Source organism: Arvicanthis niloticus, chromosome 3 (genome assembly GCF_011762505.2).
Source record: "Arvicanthis niloticus isolate mArvNil1 chromosome 3, mArvNil1.pat.X, whole genome shotgun sequence".
NCBI classification, from domain to species: Eukaryota; Metazoa; Chordata; class Mammalia; order Rodentia; family Muridae; genus Arvicanthis; species Arvicanthis niloticus.
In genome coordinates this window covers 34,261,344-34,283,695 of record NC_047660.1, presented here as the reverse complement: position 1 = coordinate 34,283,695, position 22,352 = coordinate 34,261,344, and the positions used below count along the sequence as shown (strand labels likewise).

The following is a 22,352-nucleotide window of genomic DNA, read 5'->3' as shown; positions in this document are numbered from 1 at the left end:
TTTCACAAGTTGGAAGCCTAGCTATATGGGATCTTGCATGGAAGATGCACAGAAATCGGAAGACTTTGCTCTATTTTCCATGCCCCTACTAGGATGCCCCATTAACCTGCACTTGAAGTACTCAATTTCTTTTCTAGTCCAAGTCCCAAAATCCATATTCATCCAAAAAACAGCATGGTCAAGGTTTGTCCCAGCAGTATTCCATTCCTGTTAACAACTCCTATCTTAGTCACTGTTCTACTGCTGTTAAGTGATACCATGACCAACACAATTATTATAAAACAAAATATCTATTTGGGGAAGTTACCCTACAGTTTTTAGAGGATTAGTCCATTATCATCATGGTAGAGAGCATGGCAGCATGCATGGTACTGGAGCAGTAGCTGAAAGCTACTTCCTGATCCACGGGCCAGGAGAAAATAACAAAATTTGCCCTACTGTGGGCTTCTGGAGCCTCAAATCCCACTCCTAGTGACACATTTTCTTCAACAAGTCAAACCTACTCCAAAAAGGTCGCAAGTCTTAACCCTTCTTTTAAAAATTCTACTGTCTGATGACTAAGCATTCAGATATATGAGGCTATGAGAGACACTCTTATTCACACTACGACACTAAGGTTACATCTTTTCTTAACAATATTGTTCAAAATCAATTTTTTGGGGAGGGGCCAAGTCTAGCTGGGTTTTACAATAGACTGTGATTGGAGGATTCTAGAATATAAAGATAGAGGACAGCAAGTTCAGGGTCAGCAGGACTACACAATATGACCATAGCATACAACACATATACATCATAATAAATAAATACATAAATAAATAAATAAATAAATAACACGTTTTTAATAAAGGAAGTAATAAAAAGTAAATTCTATTCTACTTTAACACTAGCTTGCTGTTGCCATCCCATTGATGAACACCTAGAAAAATGAAGTCCTTTCATGGTTTTGCAAATTTCACTGAACTGGAAGGATTTGAAAACTCATTAAAATACTATAAATATACTTCCATTGAAGAGTCTGGTAAAAGCATCTAAACTTGCAAATATTTAATTAATTACATATTAAAGATTTATCAGTCAGAGGATGAAGTAAGAGTTAACCACAGAATAAAAAAGTCATAAGCTGGAGCCATGATAAAAACAAGAGCTTCAACAACACAGCTCATGGGGTTGAATAAGGTAGCTGATCATCCAACCTCCTCTACGTCCAAAAGCTAATACCACTAAGAAATACTCAAAAACTACTGTTTGTTTGTACTTTCTCATTTTGGAAGAGGCTGAGGCAGGGGAGTTGGGACCACCTATAGTGACAAGGCAGTAGCTCCAAGGCTTCAGAAGACTGTGTGAGTAATGAGAAAGGTGTTTTCCTATGATGTTTGCTAACTAGTTCGTATGCTTAAACACTAGTTACTCAAAATAACTCCTACATGGCTAATTCACTGAAATTTTATGTGTACCATTTTATACAATCTTGTTCTTTCTCTGATGCTACCACATTAATGTCAAAGGGGCTGCAGATTTATTGAAAACATAGGCTTGCTAACAATGACACCTTGCTGTGTTTCTTATCTTTGATTGTTTGTAGTTTTCATTCTGCTTCTCCAATATGACAGTAAAAATTCATTTGGGGACTTCTACAAAGAAAGCAAGGGCTTTTCAGAAACCTATTTGGTGTTTAGTTCAAGTTACTCTTTGGGTTAATAAATAGGTGGAAGGATTCTGGGAGCATTCTAATTAAGTCCTTGGTGCACGTTTGATAAAGTAACTTCTCTAGCCATGCATAAGGAGGTAATGCCAATCTTTGTGAAGATGACAGACATGAGACTTGGGTCTGAAAACCATACAGTGAGAGAGAACAATGAGAATACTGGCCAAACATGGCAATCAGGCAATGGATAGAATAGATGAGGTTACTGAGAAACATATGCAGAAACCTGGATTTTAAGGACAACAGAGTGGGCAAAAAGCATTGTCTAAGTATATCTATTACTGTAACAAGAAATAAAATAATGTGTGATTCCAAGAGAAGTACTAAGAAACCAAGTAAGTACTAAGCTAAGACCATGGCAGACATAGTACCTCATAGCTAAGGAAAACAAAGCAGGTCCCAAATTACAGAACGTATGAGAATAGATTATTATTTGGTTTAGAAATAAGGGGAAAGATTGTGAAAAGCTCAAACAGAGTTGAGAAAAATAACTCAGTTAAGTGTTTGACTTGCAAACCAAACAATTATAGTCTGATGCCAGATCCTTGCCCTGGCTCCCAAAAGCCAGTTGCAGTGATATCTACTAATAAGTTGAGGAAAGTGGAAACAGGTGGATCCCTAGGGATGGCAAGGTGGCAAGTTCAGCCTATTGAGGAAGCTATAGGGCAGTGAAAGACCCTGTCTCAAAAATTAAAAAAAAAAAAAAAGTAAAAGGTAGATAGAAGATCCTAAAAATAACACCAGCACCAAGATGCTCTCTGCTGCTCACCACATAGATACACACATGCATTAACACACACACACACACACACACACACACACACACACACACACTCCTAAACTTCTTTTCTCTTAATTAGCATTCAAAATGTAGAATTTTAAGTAAAATTCTATGCAGTAACTTTAGGCAAAACATAAACAATGTGCCAATGAAAGTCCTAAGAGACTGCTGCTAGAGGTCTAATACCCTTCTCTATCGAATTCGGTGGCATGGGTGCTTTATTTTGGGTCCACAGGGATGATGTCTACAGGAACTCTGATCATAGGAAAGAAACACTGCACTTTCCTATAGCATGAAGCCCATAGAGAGAAACAAAATCATATTAAGGAGCAATAAAAAAAAAATAAAAAGAAGAACATCCAATCAATTTAATGTGAAAATCACTAACAACGGAAGCTTTTCAATAAATTAAAATTTATATACTAAGTCTTGCCTATATAATGTTTACATGTAAATAAAATGTTAGCACAATACTTACATACAAAAACAATGTTGTAAAACACAAGTATTTGGAGGACTTTTTAGACATTCTTTGCCTGGTAAGAATTTTGGGAAATATATTGAGACAAGGAATTTGGTCATGGTGAAGCTGGTGGTATATAAGCTAATGTTAGCAATCTCTAAAGGAAGAAAAAGATCAATGACTATTCCATATTCCTAATAACAATAATATCTGGATTTGGACATAAAACTCACACCTTGGAAAGGGAAGAAAAAAATGGTATCATGAAAAGAAAGTAGAAGCTAAATTATCTGTGTGAGAATCTTCCTGTGGTCTTAGAAAAACTGGGAAAGAACCAGGGAGCATGGAACCTAGCAGAGCTGCAGGAAAAGAAACTTGACCCAAACACACTCATCCGTTCAAAAGAGCAAGGTCTGCTGTGCAAGATCAGGATAGCTAACGAAACATACAGTTGAATACAAAATAAAAATATAAGCAAAGCAAAGACCATGAGGCAAAAATCTCAGACAAGTGTCATTATTAATCCAATAAATATAGAGTCAAAGCAGCATCATGCTGTGTTCCAGGATCCCTGAGGTAAATTAAACAGAAGTACACAACTGAGTATGGTTTCCCAGAGAAGTGGCGAAGTGCATAGCCTTAGAGAGCAAGTCTGCTTGTTAACTTAGGACAGAAAATGAATGGGGAATGGTAATAGGCACACAAGAACGGGGACTCAGATTAGGTAGTCTACACCCTGCTACACCCTGAACAGGGACATCTACTCCCATTTGGGCCCTTAGAGTCCTGGGGGAAAAAGAGGTTGCTATCTTGGGTTTGGAAATAAAAAGACAAAACAGGCCATGAGCAAAAAAAAAAAAAAAAAAAAAAAAAAAAAAAAAAAAAAAAAAAAAAAAAAAAATCAAGGTAAGACCAGGCCTATCTTGGAACTGTTTCCCATTGCATTACAGTGTCCTCTAGTCTATACATCTATACATCTACGGCTTGGCCACACTGCAAGAGGTCTAAACCTGGAAATAACACAGTGGGGTGGGAACAATGAGATATAGAAAATGGGAAGCACAAATCATCAGCATGGAGATTCTTGGTTAAGACGTTTATTTATACACATTTCAGCTGGCTGTGAAGGGAAAGAACCAGGGAGCAGTCAGACCCAAAGCACGAGAAGCAAGAAGAAAGAACTAAAGACAGTGAATAGACGAACAGAGTGAAATTTTGCCCAAGTCAAGAGAAAACAATTTGTAAGTTGGACCTAGGCCTTGAGGTTGTCTATAACACTAACAGACAAGAGTCTTACAGCAGTGATGGCAGCAAGCACATGTGTATAAACAAGCTATAGTATTACAGAACAGTAAGATAGTCAGACATCCTGATATAGAAAATTAATGTTCAAAATAAAAATGTGAAGATACTGACAGCAGCTGACAAACTAGGCTGTCTCCAAGATACATGTGCTGCAATAAACCCCAAAGACCTTTGAGATAGCTTCTAGATTCATGTGAAGGAAGGAAGGAAGGAAGGAAGGAAGGAAGGAAGGAAGGAAGGAAGGAGAGGGAGGGAGGGGGGGAGGGAGGGAGGGGGGGGAGGGAGGGAGGGAGGGAGGGATCAAAATAAAACCACATGTCTAGCCAATCGATTTATAAATACAGAAAATGACAATTGGATGTAGAATCCAATCCAAGCTATTCAAATCTACATCCAATGCTAGAAACATGCTAGGCTGCATGGCAAGTCTTAATGAGCCAAGATTCAACAGCTTTAATTTTCAACATTTAAAAAACTAAAAGTAATAAAGCACTTTGTGTGCTTTTTAAAATTTACTTGCCAGGTAATTATTGGATACTAACTAGATACCAGATATCGTTCAAGATGATAAATATCCACGAGTGGGTACCAGAAACAATGATTCTTGTTATCATATTACAGTATAGAGAAATGACAGACTAATGGAGCATAAGACAGTGAGTGGAAAAACAATGGGTATTGCAGAGATGCTCTGGCAACTGGGTGAGTAATCTCAATGGCTCTATGATAACACGTCCACAAGCTGACCTGTGAAGAAACAAGAGGCTGCAAGGAAACAAGCTCTGCAGAGAGAGCTGGAAGCATGGACAACAAGCCTGGGGAAAACAAGGTCCAAGGAACATGAACAAGTACAGTCTAGAACTTTCTGAGGATCACCCAAGAATGCAACTGACAAGTCAGAGAAATGATACAGAGGCCCTGTGGTGTGTTAAAAAAGTAGTTAAAAGTAGTGTTAGCAAAGGAGCGTGAGACATGAAGGAAACACCGAGGTGGAAACAGGTTACATGGAGACTTGTAGACAGAATACTTCAGGAATTTAAAATCTCCTGGAGCAAGCAACATTTTGTACATTTTACTGTCAAATAGCAAGGAAATTAATATGCCACAGTTAAAATTTCAAACTTTCAGAGAAACTCACTACTGTTAGCAACTCAATGGAATTGCATATTATTTGGGTCATGCTGTGTTTTTATTAGTCCTAATAAATTAAAGAATTGCAGAGTTATTTAATACAGCTGACAATCTGCTAATTTCAAGGGAACATGGGCAACAAAAGCTCACAAGAGATTCCATTCAGAGCTCAATGACACTTTTCTTCCCACTCGACAGAGAACACAATTGGAAATATGTAAGTGATTTTCCCACTTAACAGCAAGATTTGATATTATTATTTTGATGTAGATTTGAACTAAATGAATTTAATCCTTTGATTAAGTGAGATTTATCAGGGAAGAACATGCCTGTACAGACTGGTATCATTACCTGAGCTTATAATATAGGAAATGTGCATTTACTAAGATAACAAGTTAAATATGTCTGCGTTTTCTTACAGGAGAGCAGGATCTGAGGCAAGTGTTATTTTCTTATTTCTACATAGGCACATATAACCTCATGGCTAGTAGTTCTTTCTCAAAGTCACAAATGCCATACAACCCTCTCACCCCAAGTCCTGCTTCGTTTTTGAAACAAGCAGCAATAGTGTCACATTATAAAATCATCTTGTACAATTCCCTAGAATGAAGACTTTAATTTTCCTCAGAGAGGTGGTAACCAAAGGCAAACACAAACAAACTTTGCCTCTGATGAGCCTGTCCTCTGGGGAAAGGCAGGGGAAACAGGAAGGTCTGTAGATTTTCTCTAGCGCTTCACTGCATGACATACATTTCCTTTGTTCCCTTGGTGCTCCCATCTGGCCACAAAGCTATCTAAGTACCACCTGTATACAGCAGCCGCACAACTGCACTTGCCAGCCTGACCCCCCACTTCATCCCAAACGCACAGATCGGCTGATGGTCTGGAGAATGAATATTTTCAAGAAAATGTTCCTTGTGCAACACTTCTCTTCATCTACAGAACCAATGACTTTCACCCTACCTGCATACTTCTGTCACTGAATTAGACTTGTTTTCTGTTATTTCTCAAACTGGATATAAAGAAATCCTAGCCTCTGTAGTAGTGTTAGAATTATTTAAAACCTGAGCATTTCTCAACAGCGGTATGTCCCTTTATCACGGCTTCCTAAGCACTCTAGTGAAACATAATGACTTTCACACGAGCAGTTCATGGGAAGCATTTATTACTAATATGACATCACTTCACACTCATTTACGTTATTGGCCCTACCTAAAAAAACAAACAAAAAGATATTAATTAAGACACATGTTTAGTGCAGAATGTTAAGAAGGCTAAGTCTAGAACATATTAGCTACTCAAATAACACTTATCAAATAAATTAATAAGAAATTAACTACTACTGAATCCAGAAGACAAAATATTCATGTAAATAATACCAGATAACAGCACACCGATCAATGTGACCTGAACGCCTAATCCCACCAATGAAATCCAAGCACTTCGAACATCCACAGCTGAGAACTGTACTAAAGGCAAAATATTTATCTGTAGCCATTTCTTCAGAATTGCCTAATGAGAGATCAAGTTTATATCAGTGAACTCTTAAATAAATACATCAAATCTATCAGCTGCCAAATCAGCTCAACTATATAGCCTATGTATTTCTGTGAATAGCTTTAATTAAATCAAACACCATGTACTGTTTTTAGTACTATATTTAGAATTAAATAAACAAGTAAAAATATATGGCCTTTTATGAGTTAGGTCAGCATGGAACTCCAAAACATCAAGTATTAGAAAAATTAAGAAATACAAGTGATTCATAAGAATCATTGAGATGGTCAGTAAAGAAAAAAGATGAGGAGGTATTAAAAATGATCCTTCAACTGACAACAAAGTCTAACTAATCAAACCAACAGAATTTCACTTTAATTAAAAGTTCAAATATCACTGTAACCCAGGCAGTAAAATGTGATAGAAGGCAAAAAATCAATCACAAGAAAAATTACAATCATTAAACAGCTGATAGATTTTAGTTCAAAGAAGAAAATCAATGGTAACTCAAAATAAGGTAAGTTCATAGGCCCTAAGCAGGAGGAAACATCTTTCCTGCTGAGCTTCCAGGGTCTTGGATCCTAAAACCAGCATATCAAGAAGGTTGCAAACTCAAGTATTCAGAGTAATGGACGAAGGTGAAGAATTTATGATCTTAGATGAAGCATAATCTACAACTTATACAGATATGAATACAGATAGGAAAGAATTGTTTAACATTCCAAATACATGTTCTCCATGCACAGTGAAAGATCTGAGGCTGAGATTGCCAATGGAAGTGAGCTTGCACACCTGGCAGGTGCTGACAAGTGGCAGCAGTTGGGGAGCGAGCAGGCAGAAACCTGGGGAAAATACTAGATTCCACCAAATGCATTCACACCTTATACAGTTGATAGACTATGGATTACTAACGACAACAGGAAGCAATGATTGGGAAAACTCAAGTGCGTTCTTAAAGAAATTATATCAGGCTAGAGAGATAGATCAGCAGTTTACAGCACTGGCTGGATCTACAGTACTGGATCCTTCAAAAGAATCCAGGTTTCATTCCCAGCATCCACATGTTGGCTCACACCTGCCTGTAATTCTGTTTTCAGGGCAGCAGACACCTTCTGGTATTTCTGAGTAAAAGGCATGTACAAGCTAGAAGAAACATATCCAGGCAAAACACTCATATACATAAAAACAAAAAAACAACAATAGTATATCAGAACATGACCATGCCTGTTAGGTTTTAAAATATAACTGTGTGAATCATGCCTTATTTTGAAATAAACATTTGTGCAGCATTTACAGAAGCAAAATTTAAGGGACACAGGAAGCATCTGGTGGCATTCAGCCTGAGAAGTGAGGCTCCCACATAGGTAGTCTCTTAGGAGCCCATTTTCTCTGTCAGTCTTCTAAAGGTGTTTCAATAAATCATGATTTGTGCAACAAATAAAATAAAATATCAATTCTGCTAAATACCAAAAGAAATCTTTTATGATGCATATTTTAAAACAGAATACCCACAGCCTTCCAAATTAAAGGTCATCTAAGTGTCCATTGAGTACTGCAGGATAACAGGAAGCAATGGAATATGCATCCTCATCCAATGGCTTATTTTTAACAAAATTAAAGTGAGTATTTTAACAATACCTTTTTTTAAAACTGAGTGTAAAGAACACTTGTTTGAGGTAAAGAAGATGGCTCAGGAGGTAAGGAAACCTGGAGTTCAAATCTAGTGACCTAAGCTCAATCATGGAAATCACATAAAAATAAAAGGAGAATCAACTCTGAAAGTTATCTTCTGGCCAGTGTACCTTGGAATTTTCATGGCCCCATACACAATCATAATAGTAAAGTTGTTTTAAATGATTGTATGTATTTTATTTTTTGTGCTATGTTTCTTCCATCTTTTCTGTTTAAGCCGCCCACAGTTTCTTCTTGGATTCATGGAAATCAATATCATGTTCAGTATGTTCTAGAAGATGAACCATAGAAGACGATATCACAGTAGCCTAACAAAATATTCAGAGCATAAATGAAGACTCTCAGTTGTAAACTAACACTTAGAACCCAGTGTAATAAGATACATTTAGAAATGTGCACGGGGCACTATGGAAACAGAGAGGAAAGATGCTGAATTTTATACAAAAGAATAGAAGTGTTGAGACATTTTCCAGAGAGAATGTCTCAAGGGGTAAAGAAAGGAAATACAGCGTACTAAACAATGCAGGCTATGTTGCCTTCAGAGACAGGCAGACTGGTGGAGAAGCCACAGAGAATAACGTGAAGCTTTTGAGCTGGGAAAAAATAGCTCAAGCTGACTCATGAAAGGACAGAATACCACAGGATGGCTGGACTATAGCGAGGCCCCAGGAGACATTCCAGGATGACTTGCATGTATGTCATTCTGAATGTGATTGTGATTGCAAACTCAACTTACTAAAAGTCTATCTTTCTAAAATGTGCCATTTGGGATCTATTTAGTTATATTTCAAAGAAGCATTTTTAAAGACCTAATGTCAACCTAAAAATTGTAGACACCATTGTGAGAGCCATGGGGAGTAACTAAGGGAACATAGAGAACCTGTGAAGGATCCCCAAGGCCATCCACTTTTCTTTGCTACATCTGTTTACAATACAATTCTCCATATTAACTGAAGAACTACCAAGGAACTACGTTGTTATTGTAGACAAAACACCCACTGTGTCTCTATAACACTGTGCATTCCCATTCTTTACTTCCATTCACCTTGCTTTATCTACTTATATTTCCTATATAGCCCAGGCTAACCTCAAAGCTGTCCCAATCCACAATCTCAATGCTTCCTGAGTGCTGTGTGGCACCACACTAGCACAATTTGCTTCAAACTGAAAACATATAACTAAAAGATGAAGATGGCATTATTACTAAAGGAGAAGACAGGTGCGTGCAAGGAGAAAATTGAGTATTTCTATAAATAGTATCTTTTAAACAAAGCTCCAAGAAAACAGAGAAAGGAAATAAAAGGGGATAACCAAATAATATCTCAAAATAAGTAATAATAATATCACTCTAAAAATAAGTGATCAATAAATAATAATAACTTCAATCTCATGAACAGTCATGGACACACACTCATGAACAGCCCCCCAAAGAAAATAAAGCTAATATTAAACACGGTTCACAGTGCAAGAAATATAATTCTACCTTACATAGATCATATAAGGATACATTTGCATGCCTCAAGAAGCTCAACTCATAGAGCAACAGATTGTCTAAACTACCAGCAAGCTACATTGCTGCATATCTGCAGTCTGAGGCGCCTGGAGACTGAGGCTGGAAGCTTAAGGCCTCAATGGCAACTTGAACTACCTAGAGCCTGTTTTAAATAAAAACCAACAGCAAGAAAGCCTTAACAGAACCAAAAATAACTTTTGAACACATTATTGTACTGCTACCTAAAAAAAACCAATAAAACTAATATTAATAATAAAAGTTAGCCATTATAGTTTTTGATTATACAATAATGTATATATAGCTACTACAGCACACTATTTAATACTCAAAACAAAGTAATGAAGGGAGACTTATTCTACTTCATGTAGTATGCAGAATAACTGTCCTTCAAACATATCCTTATTTTCATTGCCAAAACAGTTGAATATACCACCTGATATGGTATCAAAGGCCATTCAAACTGATAAAGATCCCCACAGAGGAATGTTACCTTGATTTATCCAGCAGATTAGTATTATAAAATCTTTGCCACCAAGCAACAGTGTCTGAGCAGTTACGATGACAAAAGCTAAGAATCATACTAGGCCATAGGCCAAGGAATGTGGGCTTCATTTACAGGTGGAAAGCCCTAGGCCCCACAATGGAAGAACAGCTCAACTAGCTCTCTCTGGATTTCTGATTACCATCCAAGGTTTCAAGATAATAAATTTGTGACTTTTGAAGCTACTCAGTTGGTGGTAAGTTCCTAGAAAAGCAATGGGAAGTTCTGTCCCATTACATATGAAAATGGAGCTAGAAACAGGATGGGAACCAATGTATATGAACACCTAGCTCTGAAGGCCATGCAGCTAGTGAGGAGTACTTCAAGCTGGACCACAAAGCTACAGTGATGTTATAGTGATCTGTATTGACGCTGTCTGTCAATTTATGCACGAAGATGAGTATGGGCTCATATTTCAGTGGAATACTAGGTGATGCAAAGGGGCAAACTAAAAGGAAGTCATAATACGTACTATGAAATTCGAAACAAGAGTTTAAAAACAGTGTGCCATGAAAATAATCTTCATTATGTAGTGAAATAAGGTTCAGGAAAAAACGCCTTTTAATGTGTTCATGCATCTGTGCATTAATAAATACAAAGAAATAGGAACCCAACTGTTAAGATGACAAACAGTGTAAAATGAGGTGGGGGCGGTCAAGCAACATTCACATTGTCTTCAATGTTCTTATGGTACTTATTTTTCAACAACAACATTATAGTTTGTTTTAAAATAACACTTTAATGCAGGGAGGTATACAGGAACTTAATATAACATTTTACAACAACAATAATAACCAAGAGTCCTCTACCTCACTAGGTTGGAAAGCCCTGCCCTACAGTGACACCAAATGGTAGCAGATCAAAATACAATGTACAAAGAGGACATTTGTGGGATTCAGTCTCTTGTAAATGCTTGATTTCTTTGAAGACCAGGCAGATTAACAGAATTAAATAATATGGAGACAAATACTGAAAAACCCAGGGTTTTTAATCAAAGGAAGTCTAGTATACCAAGCTTCAAATGCAAATTTTTAGGTCTCTTTCCAAACTTCAGATAATCTTCTGATCCTGTTGAATATTTACATAAATCATTTTCACACAGTTAAAGCCATGCCACTGTGAACACAGTGATTTTACCTAATGGCTTATTGATCAAAGAAACCCTGCAAATATAAGAAACACACTCACACAACTAAGTCAGGTTACACTCCATGAAATCAACCTTTAATAACAGGCTGTAGTTCCAGTTGATGAGAGAAGGAAGGAATCTAAAAAACTATAGGCAAATGATCACATTAGCAACTTTCTAGAGTCACTATTTTCATCTCTTAAAATATGAATAAAAAAGAAGATGGTAAGAGAGAATACTACTGCATCCACAGAAGAACCCAGTGTCCTAAGGTAAAATGCTTGAAACTGTCCATAGAAATGTCTGAAATTAAGTGAATCAATCAATACTCAGTGTTCTCTGAAACTATCAAGAACAGCATGAAAAGTGGTTTTATTCATTAAAGACGATTTCAAACAGACAAAATATCAGCCACATCTCAGAAACTTCTGAAATGGGACCAGAAATGAAATGGTTTTCACCATTCAATGAAAGCTTGTTGAGATTATTTGATGTATTTTTCACCTACTAAAATCTGCTAGAAAACAAACTAATAACAGTATCAATACTTTCCAGAATATAAAAATAACAGTAAAGGCATAACACCAAATTTTAACTCCACATTTTAAAAATATCTACAAATTCCAGACATTACCTCCACATAAAAATGCTACGCAACACAGGTGATAGATAGGCTCACTTCCCAGAATTCATCACTATACATAGTACTTAACAAATATATACAATTACTATATATCAATTATAAATAAAACTGCAACAATTTTAACTAATGCTTAGCAAGTTAAGAACGGAGTCTATAGTTCAATGACCCTGTGCATCCTTATAAAGTTCTGAGTTCCAGATCAAACATCACCCAAACAACCACTCTTTAAAACGCTTCTGTATCACCTTCTGACATATGTCACATGAGTAGCCACATGTAGACATCACAGAAGTTGTTTTATTCATGTCCATTCAGAGCAGCAAATAAAAAATGTGTTCAGAAAAGGTACATAAGATGTGAATTACTAGAAAAATCAGCTGAGCAGCTAAATCCTTAGCACTGTAATTTATTAATGCCTAATCTAAATTCAGTTAAATTTTTGATTGGAAAGACAGGTAGTATTGGCATTAAAAATTCTCCCAATTTTGAGGGAGAATTAGATACAGAGATGAAAATTTGTATTATCAGAAACTTGCAGAATACTTACACATTAAATACTGACAAATCTTCAGGGATGTAATATGTGATCGGACTCAGCAAAATAGAGGAAATATCAATAGACATTGATCTCAACCATAAAACTTGAGAGGAGATTACATACATTATTGCTAATGGTCAATTTGTGTATGATATTCTAGAATGTTCAAATGTGATATAAAAAATACTTGTATATATTTTTTCGTCCACACCTAATTGTCTGTTAAAGACATTGGTACTTACACTTGACTATGCTTATGTTGCACTCATAGTATAACAAGCATAATGCAAATACCTTCAGAGAACTTGTTTATCATCTGTTTGTATATGTGTATGTATTTAAGCAGAATGCATTTTATCAGGAGTTTGTAATTAGTATGAATGCCAATAATAAATTTACACACATATTAATCTCACTAGCAAGTAACACAACTAGACTTTAAACTAATTTTTGTCAAAATGAATATGTTAGCAGGAAACTGAGCATAAGCTGGAGGGTATATAGGTCTCCAGAGCAAATGGTAAGTCAGTTAGGGCTAGAGACATCCTGCCAAAGAAGGAAGTGAGAGAGGGGTGAGGGCAGAAGAAGAGCAGTATGAGAATCAGAAAGGGCAGTATCTATTTACAGAACCCAAGAGAAGAACCACTACTCAGGGCGGTCATCCATGGGGAAAGCAAATGAAAACGTAACACCTGGCTCCACACAAGGGAGTCAGAAGACAGAGCTAACACTATAGAACACTGACTGATCACTTAGCTCTCACCAGAAATGGTCATTCAAAAACATAACAGTACTTTAAGTTACATTAAAAGGCAAGTATGTTATTAAGACAAGTTAAAGGTTATATATCTGAAGTCCAGACAACTTCAAGATGTTTTTAAAAATTGTTATAGAAATCTTATAAACAAAATTATAAACAATTTCCTAAAACTATGACATTAGTAAAAAAAATTAATAAACTCTACACTCATTTCTCATTAATAAGAACCAAAGTTAAATTAAGCTTTGAATTCAGAAGGAAAAGGAAATGTCCAACATTCTATGACACCTCACATGCTTTGCCCAATATAATTCTTTAGTGTAAAGGAGTCTGGAGCCTTAAGAAGGTTTTCCTTTGGCTGGGTAGGTGTAAAAAAGGGAGGTGCACACAGGGTGGGGGTGGGAAGAAGGTGACTGGGGGAGGGGAGCCAAACTGAAAAGAGGGAAAGACAAAAGAAAGTAACAATTCACTTTTCATCAAAATAGGTACTTTTGAGATAGCACAGTACAACCATGAGCATGGAGAACCAACTGACTGGTGCACCACTGTCCACAGTGCCAAGGGAAATACTGTCAGGAGGATACACTTCCCATGTCACCAGACTTCATTGGCACAAAGCTTTCCCCAAGTTTGGAAAGTGCAAGGTCCTGCTTGAGTCTAAGTCCCCACACTCATTGACATACAAATTATTATCAACTTGACAGGCTCTAGAAAAATGATTCTCAACCATCCTAATACTGTAATCCTTTGATACAGTCCCACATGTTGTGGTTGGTGACTCCCTACCATAAAATTATTTTCTTTGCTACTTAACTATAATCTTGCTGCTGTTAAAAATGATAATGTGAATATCTTTGTTTTGTGTTGCTCTTAGGTGACCACTGGCTGACAAAGGGCTGTTTGACCCCCTAAAGGGTCACAATGCATAGGCTGAGCACAGCTGGTCTAGAATCATCTGGGACACAGACCTTAGGACGTGTCCGTAGGGGCAGTTTCTAGCCTGGTTTAACTGATATGGTAAGACACATACTGAAGAAGGGCAGTATCATGCTATGATGCCAGGTCCTACACTGAAGAAAAGAAAGAAAGAAACATGCCTTCCCAATCCCCTTCTCCCGCTCACCCAAGAAGCTCTGCGAGCTTCTTGACTGAGGACACAATGTGAGTATGAGCCACCTTAGGCTACCAGGTGTAATCTTAAACAGAACAAAAGGAAGAAACAAGCATGCCTTTCCTACTCCCTCTCATCCCAAACTACCCCGGTGCAGTGCTGGAGAACAGAGTGAGAACTTAGCTTTCACTGCCCCATGCTTTCCTGTAATGATTTCTCTACCATGGTGGCGGATATATTTTCAATCAGTGATCCACAATGAACACGTGCTGTTGACAAGGTTTTTCTGACAGCAAATGGGAAAGATGTAAAAGTGTAAAATCTAATGGAAAGCTACAAATCATCTATTCTGGATTCCTAATTTAAGTGTATAGAAGGTCACTGAGATGTACAGAGTTTGGCTCTAATTACTTATGGTGTGTCTGTCTGTCTGTCTGTCTGTCTGTCTCTCTGTCTCTCTCTCTCTCTCTCTCTCTGTGTGTGTGTGTGTTTTTTTTTATTGTTTTGTGATGTTTATTTGTAAGTTTTTATATAAATTCATTCATAAAAATTAAAAATAATTAAAGCTTCAGAGTTCCGAAGTTAAAAAAAAAAAATCACAAGGCAAGAAGAATGAGGAAACCCCTGTTTTCTTCCCTAAAATCTACATGGTAGTCACACAATTTATAGGTTGGGAAGGTTAAGTGTGTCACTGGAAAAAGATACAGAAAATAATTTAATGAAAAGAGCCACAATACAATATGCTAAATATGGGATCCAAATAGGCATAAAAAGTGAGTCATCAACAATGTATCAAATATAAGGCCATTATATTTCAGGGCTTTTAATATAACCTGAGATTCAGACAAAAATAATCTTGATGTTTAAAAATATTCTTTAAGAGTTATGAATCTGGTTCTGTATTCCAGAAGAATCCTGCATGAGTCAATGACTATGCAAGTTCATCTCTTTTTCATTCAGTAGTCCATTACTGCAGCAGAAACGGACATGGCTAGCCTGAGATCAAATGTTACACTGACCAAAGAAAAAGGGTGGTGCTTTAAAGTGTTCCATACTCTAAATTTTTTTCATTTTTTTGACTTAACGTTATATAAAAATGATTTCATTAAAACATTATTTAATTCATGAATTGTGCTAAAATTTATAAAAGCTTTGGTCATGAAAGAAAATTATTGAGAAAACACTAAATCATAGTACAAAAGAATGAGGTTTATCACGAAAATTACAGTCAACCTAAGCAGGATCATTAATGCTAGGAGAAAGGAGCAAAAAAAGAATGTTCCATAGTAAATGTAATTCTTAACATTGGGTTCCAATGCAGCTAATATAGAAACCAGCAAGTTTTGACCTCTAGGCCACAGCTTACAAAACCAGGAAGGGGAAACAGAATCATTAGCAAGATGCCTTGAGAAGATTTTGTTCAAATAAATTCATTTTCTCTCTCATTGCCATGAAAAACAAACTATTTCTAATTTCAGCCTCAAAACAATGAGATGAACCCAAGAAAGTGCCTGAAGTGAGAAATAGACTCTTGCAGTTTGCTTGAATTACAAGATTGACATCACAAATGCACTATTCATAAGGAGCATGCTTCTTGCTTTCCAATTTCATAGAATGTAAAAAATTGACATACATACTTCTCAAGAGTCCTTTGGCTTTCATCAAATTCCCAACATTTGGTACACTATTTTAAATCAAAACAATGTCACAAATATCTTTAGGTTTAAAAAAAAATAAGATGATCATTGTATGCTAATAGAAACAACAGTTTTGTTGAAACTTTCTATTTGTTTTCTCTTGTTTTGCACTACCTCAGAAAAGATTTAATAAGAAAGTACTCACCACAACAGCGAACTGCTCAGGATCACATAAACTGTTATAGTCACTTCTAAACTGTGACAATGACTTCAATTGCTCTTCATCAGGAAGGTGCTTTATTAAGTTCTAAAAATTAAAACCAAGAACAAGAACCTTCACAATATGCCACTTGCAAAGTTTTGAAAATTTAATCAGTAAACTGTGGAAAGGAAACCAGTGAAGAAATTAATCTTATTTTTTTCTAGATAACATCCCTTATCCTAAGCCTTAAGAAATAGGCCGCTCACCTTGGAAACAGTCAATTTTACTTTCCTCCATCCCAGAGTTATTATATATTCAAATCAAGCACTACTGAATATTTATTTGATTAGCTTATAATTTAGAAAGGAGAACTCAACCTATACCAAAGGAAAAGCTTTCTCACCTGGATAAATACGATCCATTACATTTCAGCTTTAGGGAATTGAATGTCAGAAATCTCAGGCAAAGCCAAACATATTTCCACACTTTACTCAGGGGGATCAAAGAAATCATGAGTTGCTACTGAAGGCAAAGGAAAGAACAGGAAAGAAGGAAGGGAATTATACTATAGTGCTTACAAGACTGAACCAGAAGAATCATGTTTTAATAATAAAAACTGAAGATAACTTTAACAGTAAGTTTTCTGATGGTGAGGAAATGTGTTAAGGCCATGGAGACAGAGGATGAGGACGCCTGCAGACAGAACAGATAGGCCTGCATCTAACACAGTCTAGAATCCAGAGGTCCCTTCATAAGCTCAGGCCCTTCCACCATGTACAGCATTTCCAATAGACACAACCAGTTAAAGAGCAAGGTGCTCCCGATGGAATTTAAACAAATAAGCAATCCTAAATCTTTGTATCAAAATATAATAGTATAAAGCTAGTATATTAACCTTAAGGGAGAAGACAGTAGATGGTCACAGTTTCCAATTATGTCACTAGACTCCATGTAAACTCAAATTCAACCAAAAATAACAAGTGAATAAGCATGTCTCTTGGTCAAAGACAAAAATCTCTCCCAAAGTGTTACTGGTTTAAAATAGTATTAGAGGGTATTAATTAAAGTGGTTAGATAAAGAACATGCTATAAGTTCACTGTATTTCTCTGGATCAAATCTTGGTTGATGGGCTAAAGTCAAACAATGACAAAAAGTATGGCAGTTTAAAAACATCCTCAGAATTATGCCAAATACACTGCACATGTCATTAAACTTCTTCCTAATTATAATGACTACCACTATAAATTGTATAACAAAGCCAATGGTATTTGGCATAATACACAAGATTGTTTCTTACACTTAAATTCTGAACCTCCTTCCAGTAATCTGAATAGATAAAGAGCATCAATCTGTTGTTCTAAATGCCTACCTAACACCTTTCAGGGTGTTTTAAGGATACATGGAAAGCTTATGAGTTTCAAGAATGCTGCTCTGCTGATTGAAGATAAGGAAGATAATACAAATAAAATTATCCATAGCCTGAGGTTAGTATTTCTATTTTGATCAAGCTTCAAAAATGGCATACATAGCTTGATCCTGCTAGCCCCTTTTGTTCTGGGAATACTTTTATTCCTTCCCATTCTGTCAAAGGTTTTCTTCAACAACATCAACATGTTGGCAGCCAAATACATGGCTTGAACCTAAAATTGGACCCACAGACAGAGTTATTAAATTAACAGGCTGGCAAGACAAGGAAGGGTAAAATTCTGCACAGAGCCTTACCAACCTAAGACAGAAGTACATTGCTTTTGATGATGCATATTCCATGATGGGTAAGGAAGGCATTCTTGTCAGAATGATCTAAGACAGGCTCAATCTTGTTAATGGAATAAAAAAGGGGGAGGGGCGGAGAACCTATGAGGCTGCTTGGCAAGAATCTGACATGGGCCAAGGACAAGAAAATGGGCTTCTAGGCAGGAATATGACATTGGGGAAGGGCAAGGAAGTAGGCTTCAGGGAATCTGACATTAGGCTAGAAAAAAGAAGTAATTTCAGGCAGGAATCTAAATCTTAGCTAGAACAAAGAAGTAATCTCAGGCAAGAACCTAAATATTAGACTAGAACAAAGAAGTAGCTTCAGACAGAAATCTAAATTTAAGGCTAGAACAAGAAAGTAGGCTTAAGACATAAAAATGAATTTGGGCTAGGACAGGGAAGTAGGCTCAGATACTTTGGCAGGCTGATAAGGCCTAAAAAACAGTGATAACAGGAGTGTTCACGTAGTTGGGTTTAATGCCTTGCTTTTTCTTTAACTATTTGTGTTTATTGTCTTGCTTGTTCCTTGACTATTTGCATCTATTGTATTGCTAGACCCTCAACCTAAAACTGACCTTAATACATGCATGTAATTAAAATGGTATAAAGCATAAAAAGAAAGGGGGATGGGATAAGGGGTTCTATGGTGGGGAAAAGGGATGACACCTGTACTGTAAATAAATAAAATATCCAATAAAAAAAAGAACACCCTCAGAAGAAAATATAGTCCCTTTTAGTCTGAAAAAGATGAATGTAAATATTAAAGGTATATGACTTTGCCACATGAATACAAATTTCTCTTATTGGAAACTCCTGAGATCAAAAGCCTAGTTATCAGATAGATAGATAGATAGATAGATAGATAGATAGATAGATAGATAGATAGATAGATCTTTTTCTGTTCAAGTTACTTCTACATTATTAAGTTCCTGATTAAAGGGGACACTCAAGTTCATAGCACTTTATAATATGCTTGTTATATCGCATTAAATATTTTTAGTTAGAGATACTTAGACTTTATTCTTTCATCAGAATTTTAGAAATTTGGACCTCAATACTGGTGTGTTTTAATAAAAAAAAAATTCATGATTGTAAGAGTACAGGTTCAACCTTCTTATGCTTTCAATCCCTTACTAAGTTTCCAATGGACAGTGTATACACCAGCAGTTTAACACCAGATCTTAGAGGACGCTGCTGGAAGGACAACCACTGTTACTCAATCATCCTCTCCTCTGTGCTAATGTCTTCAGATGCCACTTTAGAAGCTTTAACCTCCAATACACAGATTATGTTCTGCCATTCCAATCTCTAGTTCTCAACAAAGTCAAGCAAACAGTGTATTGTAATTATGCATGCAAATGTCATTATTGTTAGCAAAACATAAACTCCATGAAGGTGAAGTCTCTGACAGACACACACAAAGCTTTTCATACAGTATATGCAATAAAGTATAAGCAATGTTAATACAAGAATGGCGTGCATCAGTGGCTTAAAATCTCGCACACTGCTGACATAGTGCATATGAACAACATGTCAATGTACATGACAGTGAAACATTACAAAAATGTTGATTATTAGGAAGTCATGCCTTGCTGCTATATTCATGAAAAAATAAGGGAATTTTTAAAACTAAATGTAAGACTTCAAATACTATAAAATTCTTGTTTTTGAATGACTATGTGAAAGTAAAATATATATCCAATTTTTTCAGGTATTTCAAATCATGCATTCCTTTACATTTATTAACTTATTAAGAACAATACCACCTAGACTCAAAAAATGTGCTTGTCTACTCACCCAGAATCTATGAAAATATCTGCTTCAATCGTTAAAGGAATTAAAACTACAGTTGGGATCCAAGTTACCATCAGATGGCCTAAGCTGGGGTGAATATCAAGGGATATTTCAGTGTATAATGTTTTATATACATACATACCAACATATACTTATGTATTTACATATATATATATATATATATATATATATATGTATATAAACACACACACAGGAGAGAGAGAGAGAGAACGAACAAACAACAGTAACAGAAATCTGTGATCATACAAAACAAGAGATAAGGGTCCACTGATGCCTGCTCAAGAAAGGACCCAAGGTAAGAGAGGGAGCCAGCCTGATAATGCTACAACCAAAATTCAGGATTCTCCCAGAATTTCTACAGAAAGAAATCCAGACCTGCCAAAAAAAAGTTACTTCAGCTCAGGGAGAATCATGCGCAACTTGTATTTGACAGCAATGCAAGTTGGTAAACTTCTTATTATAAGCTGTTGAACTTTAGGTAAGGTGTTGTAACAGACAATGGAAACTGGTACATTGAGAAATTAAATGAAACTGAACCAGCAGTGGATATTAATTACAAATGAAAATGACCAATTTTCCTTTCTTTAGACTAGAAATTCTTCATAATTATCAAAAAAAATCCATGTATTCAAGATAAAATTTAAACTATAAGTATTTAACAAAATCATTACAAGAAATACAAATGTATATTATGTAAAGCTTTTTCTTTAAGGAACCAGATATCTGATCTCAATAAGAAGTCACATACACAATCAAGAAGAAAGTAAGTTCAGTTAATAACAGTAGTAATATATGCTACAGGGGAAACTTAGTGCTTAAAGAAAAAGTGGTGATGTGGATAGTTTCTGAGACTGGGAGACTCTGCAAAATTAAAAATTTCTTCTAGTACATGACAAAAGGAAGCAGGAGAGGCAACCTAAGACAGCAGGAGATATCAATTATTAAAGGATAAAACCATCTAATTATGTTTAATCATTTAAAAATAGTAAACAATCTTTAGTGCACCCTGCCATATTGCTCTTTGGTGTCCAGCAAGGCCTCAACCTCTATATTCTGCTACCTCAGATTCCAGAATACAGAGAACACAGGCAAAGGACCCTACACTTGGCTTGTTGAGTTCCTTGTGATTATTCGTAGTAATTTTAATATTTATGTTTTGCATATACATATATATTATTACTGTGATTATTATTATTATTTTAAGACTTGCAAGTGTGTTCTTATCAATCAAAGTGAAAAACTGAAGAATTTCTCTCATCACGTACTGTATTTCGATAACTCAACTTCACATCTGTCAGGGTTTACATGTTAAGACATCTTAAATGCAGTTTAGTAATTTTCGTTCAACACTGTCATCCAGTAAAATACACTAAGGTCCAGAGAGATGCTGGGGACTAGGGGAACACCCTCTCAGAGGCAAAGGAGAAGAGGGATAGGGTGAGGAACTCTGGGAGGGAGAACCATGATGCAGGGACACATTTGGAATGTAATAAATAAAAATAGTTAATTAAAAAGAAAAATACATTTTTCAGAATCTTCTAGCCTTCAGAATGAATGTGAGGACCTTCCAAGAAACCTCTAGTTCCTCTCAAGGCAGAGTAATACCAGGAAGATTTGCACTGGGAACAACAACATGAAAAAAAGCTCCTTCACTCATTTTTACTGAGTAATGACTCCATAAGCCAAAGTAAACATTTGAGAAAGGATATAAAGCAAACTTAAATTAATATACCACCAAGCTTAACTATAACAAAAACAAAAACATGTATGTAAAATGAATCAATTTGCCTTCAGAAAGAGTCATTTAAAATAATTGAAATGCAATCATTTTGATAGCATTATATTTAGTTTACAGTTAAGAGAAGAAGCAGAGTTTTATCTCCTGGCAATGCAAAAGTTATGCACAAACTAATTATGCAGCAATGATTTTCCAGTTCAATGGTTTGGGCTAAGAATTTTGCTTCACTTACAGATTACTATTTAATGAGAAGTTTGCAATGAAATATTGGGATTTAAACTGTGGGTGTTTGTTTACCTGAATCATAGACTCTGACAACTGTATTTCATCCACTTCCAATATCATCGTCCTGATTTTCTCATATGGCACACGGAAGGAGCTCAGGAAGATCGCTG

General features: G+C 36.1%; 1 protein-coding gene across 1 annotated transcript in view; it reads right to left on the bottom strand.

The window, feature by feature from the left end:
* The window catches only part of Diaph3 (diaphanous related formin 3), a 475,947-nt gene that overhangs the window by 221,885 nt on the left and 231,710 nt on the right, over positions 1–22,352 (bottom strand). Inside the window, exons 19-20 of the mRNA XM_076930674.1 lie at positions 22,255–22,349; positions 16,652–16,753 (exon numbers count right to left, since the gene is read on the bottom strand). Of these exons, the coding sequence (XP_076786789.1) occupies positions 16,652–16,753; positions 22,255–22,349 (197 nt within the window). The remainder of the gene's footprint in view (positions 1–16,651; positions 16,754–22,254; positions 22,350–22,352) is intronic.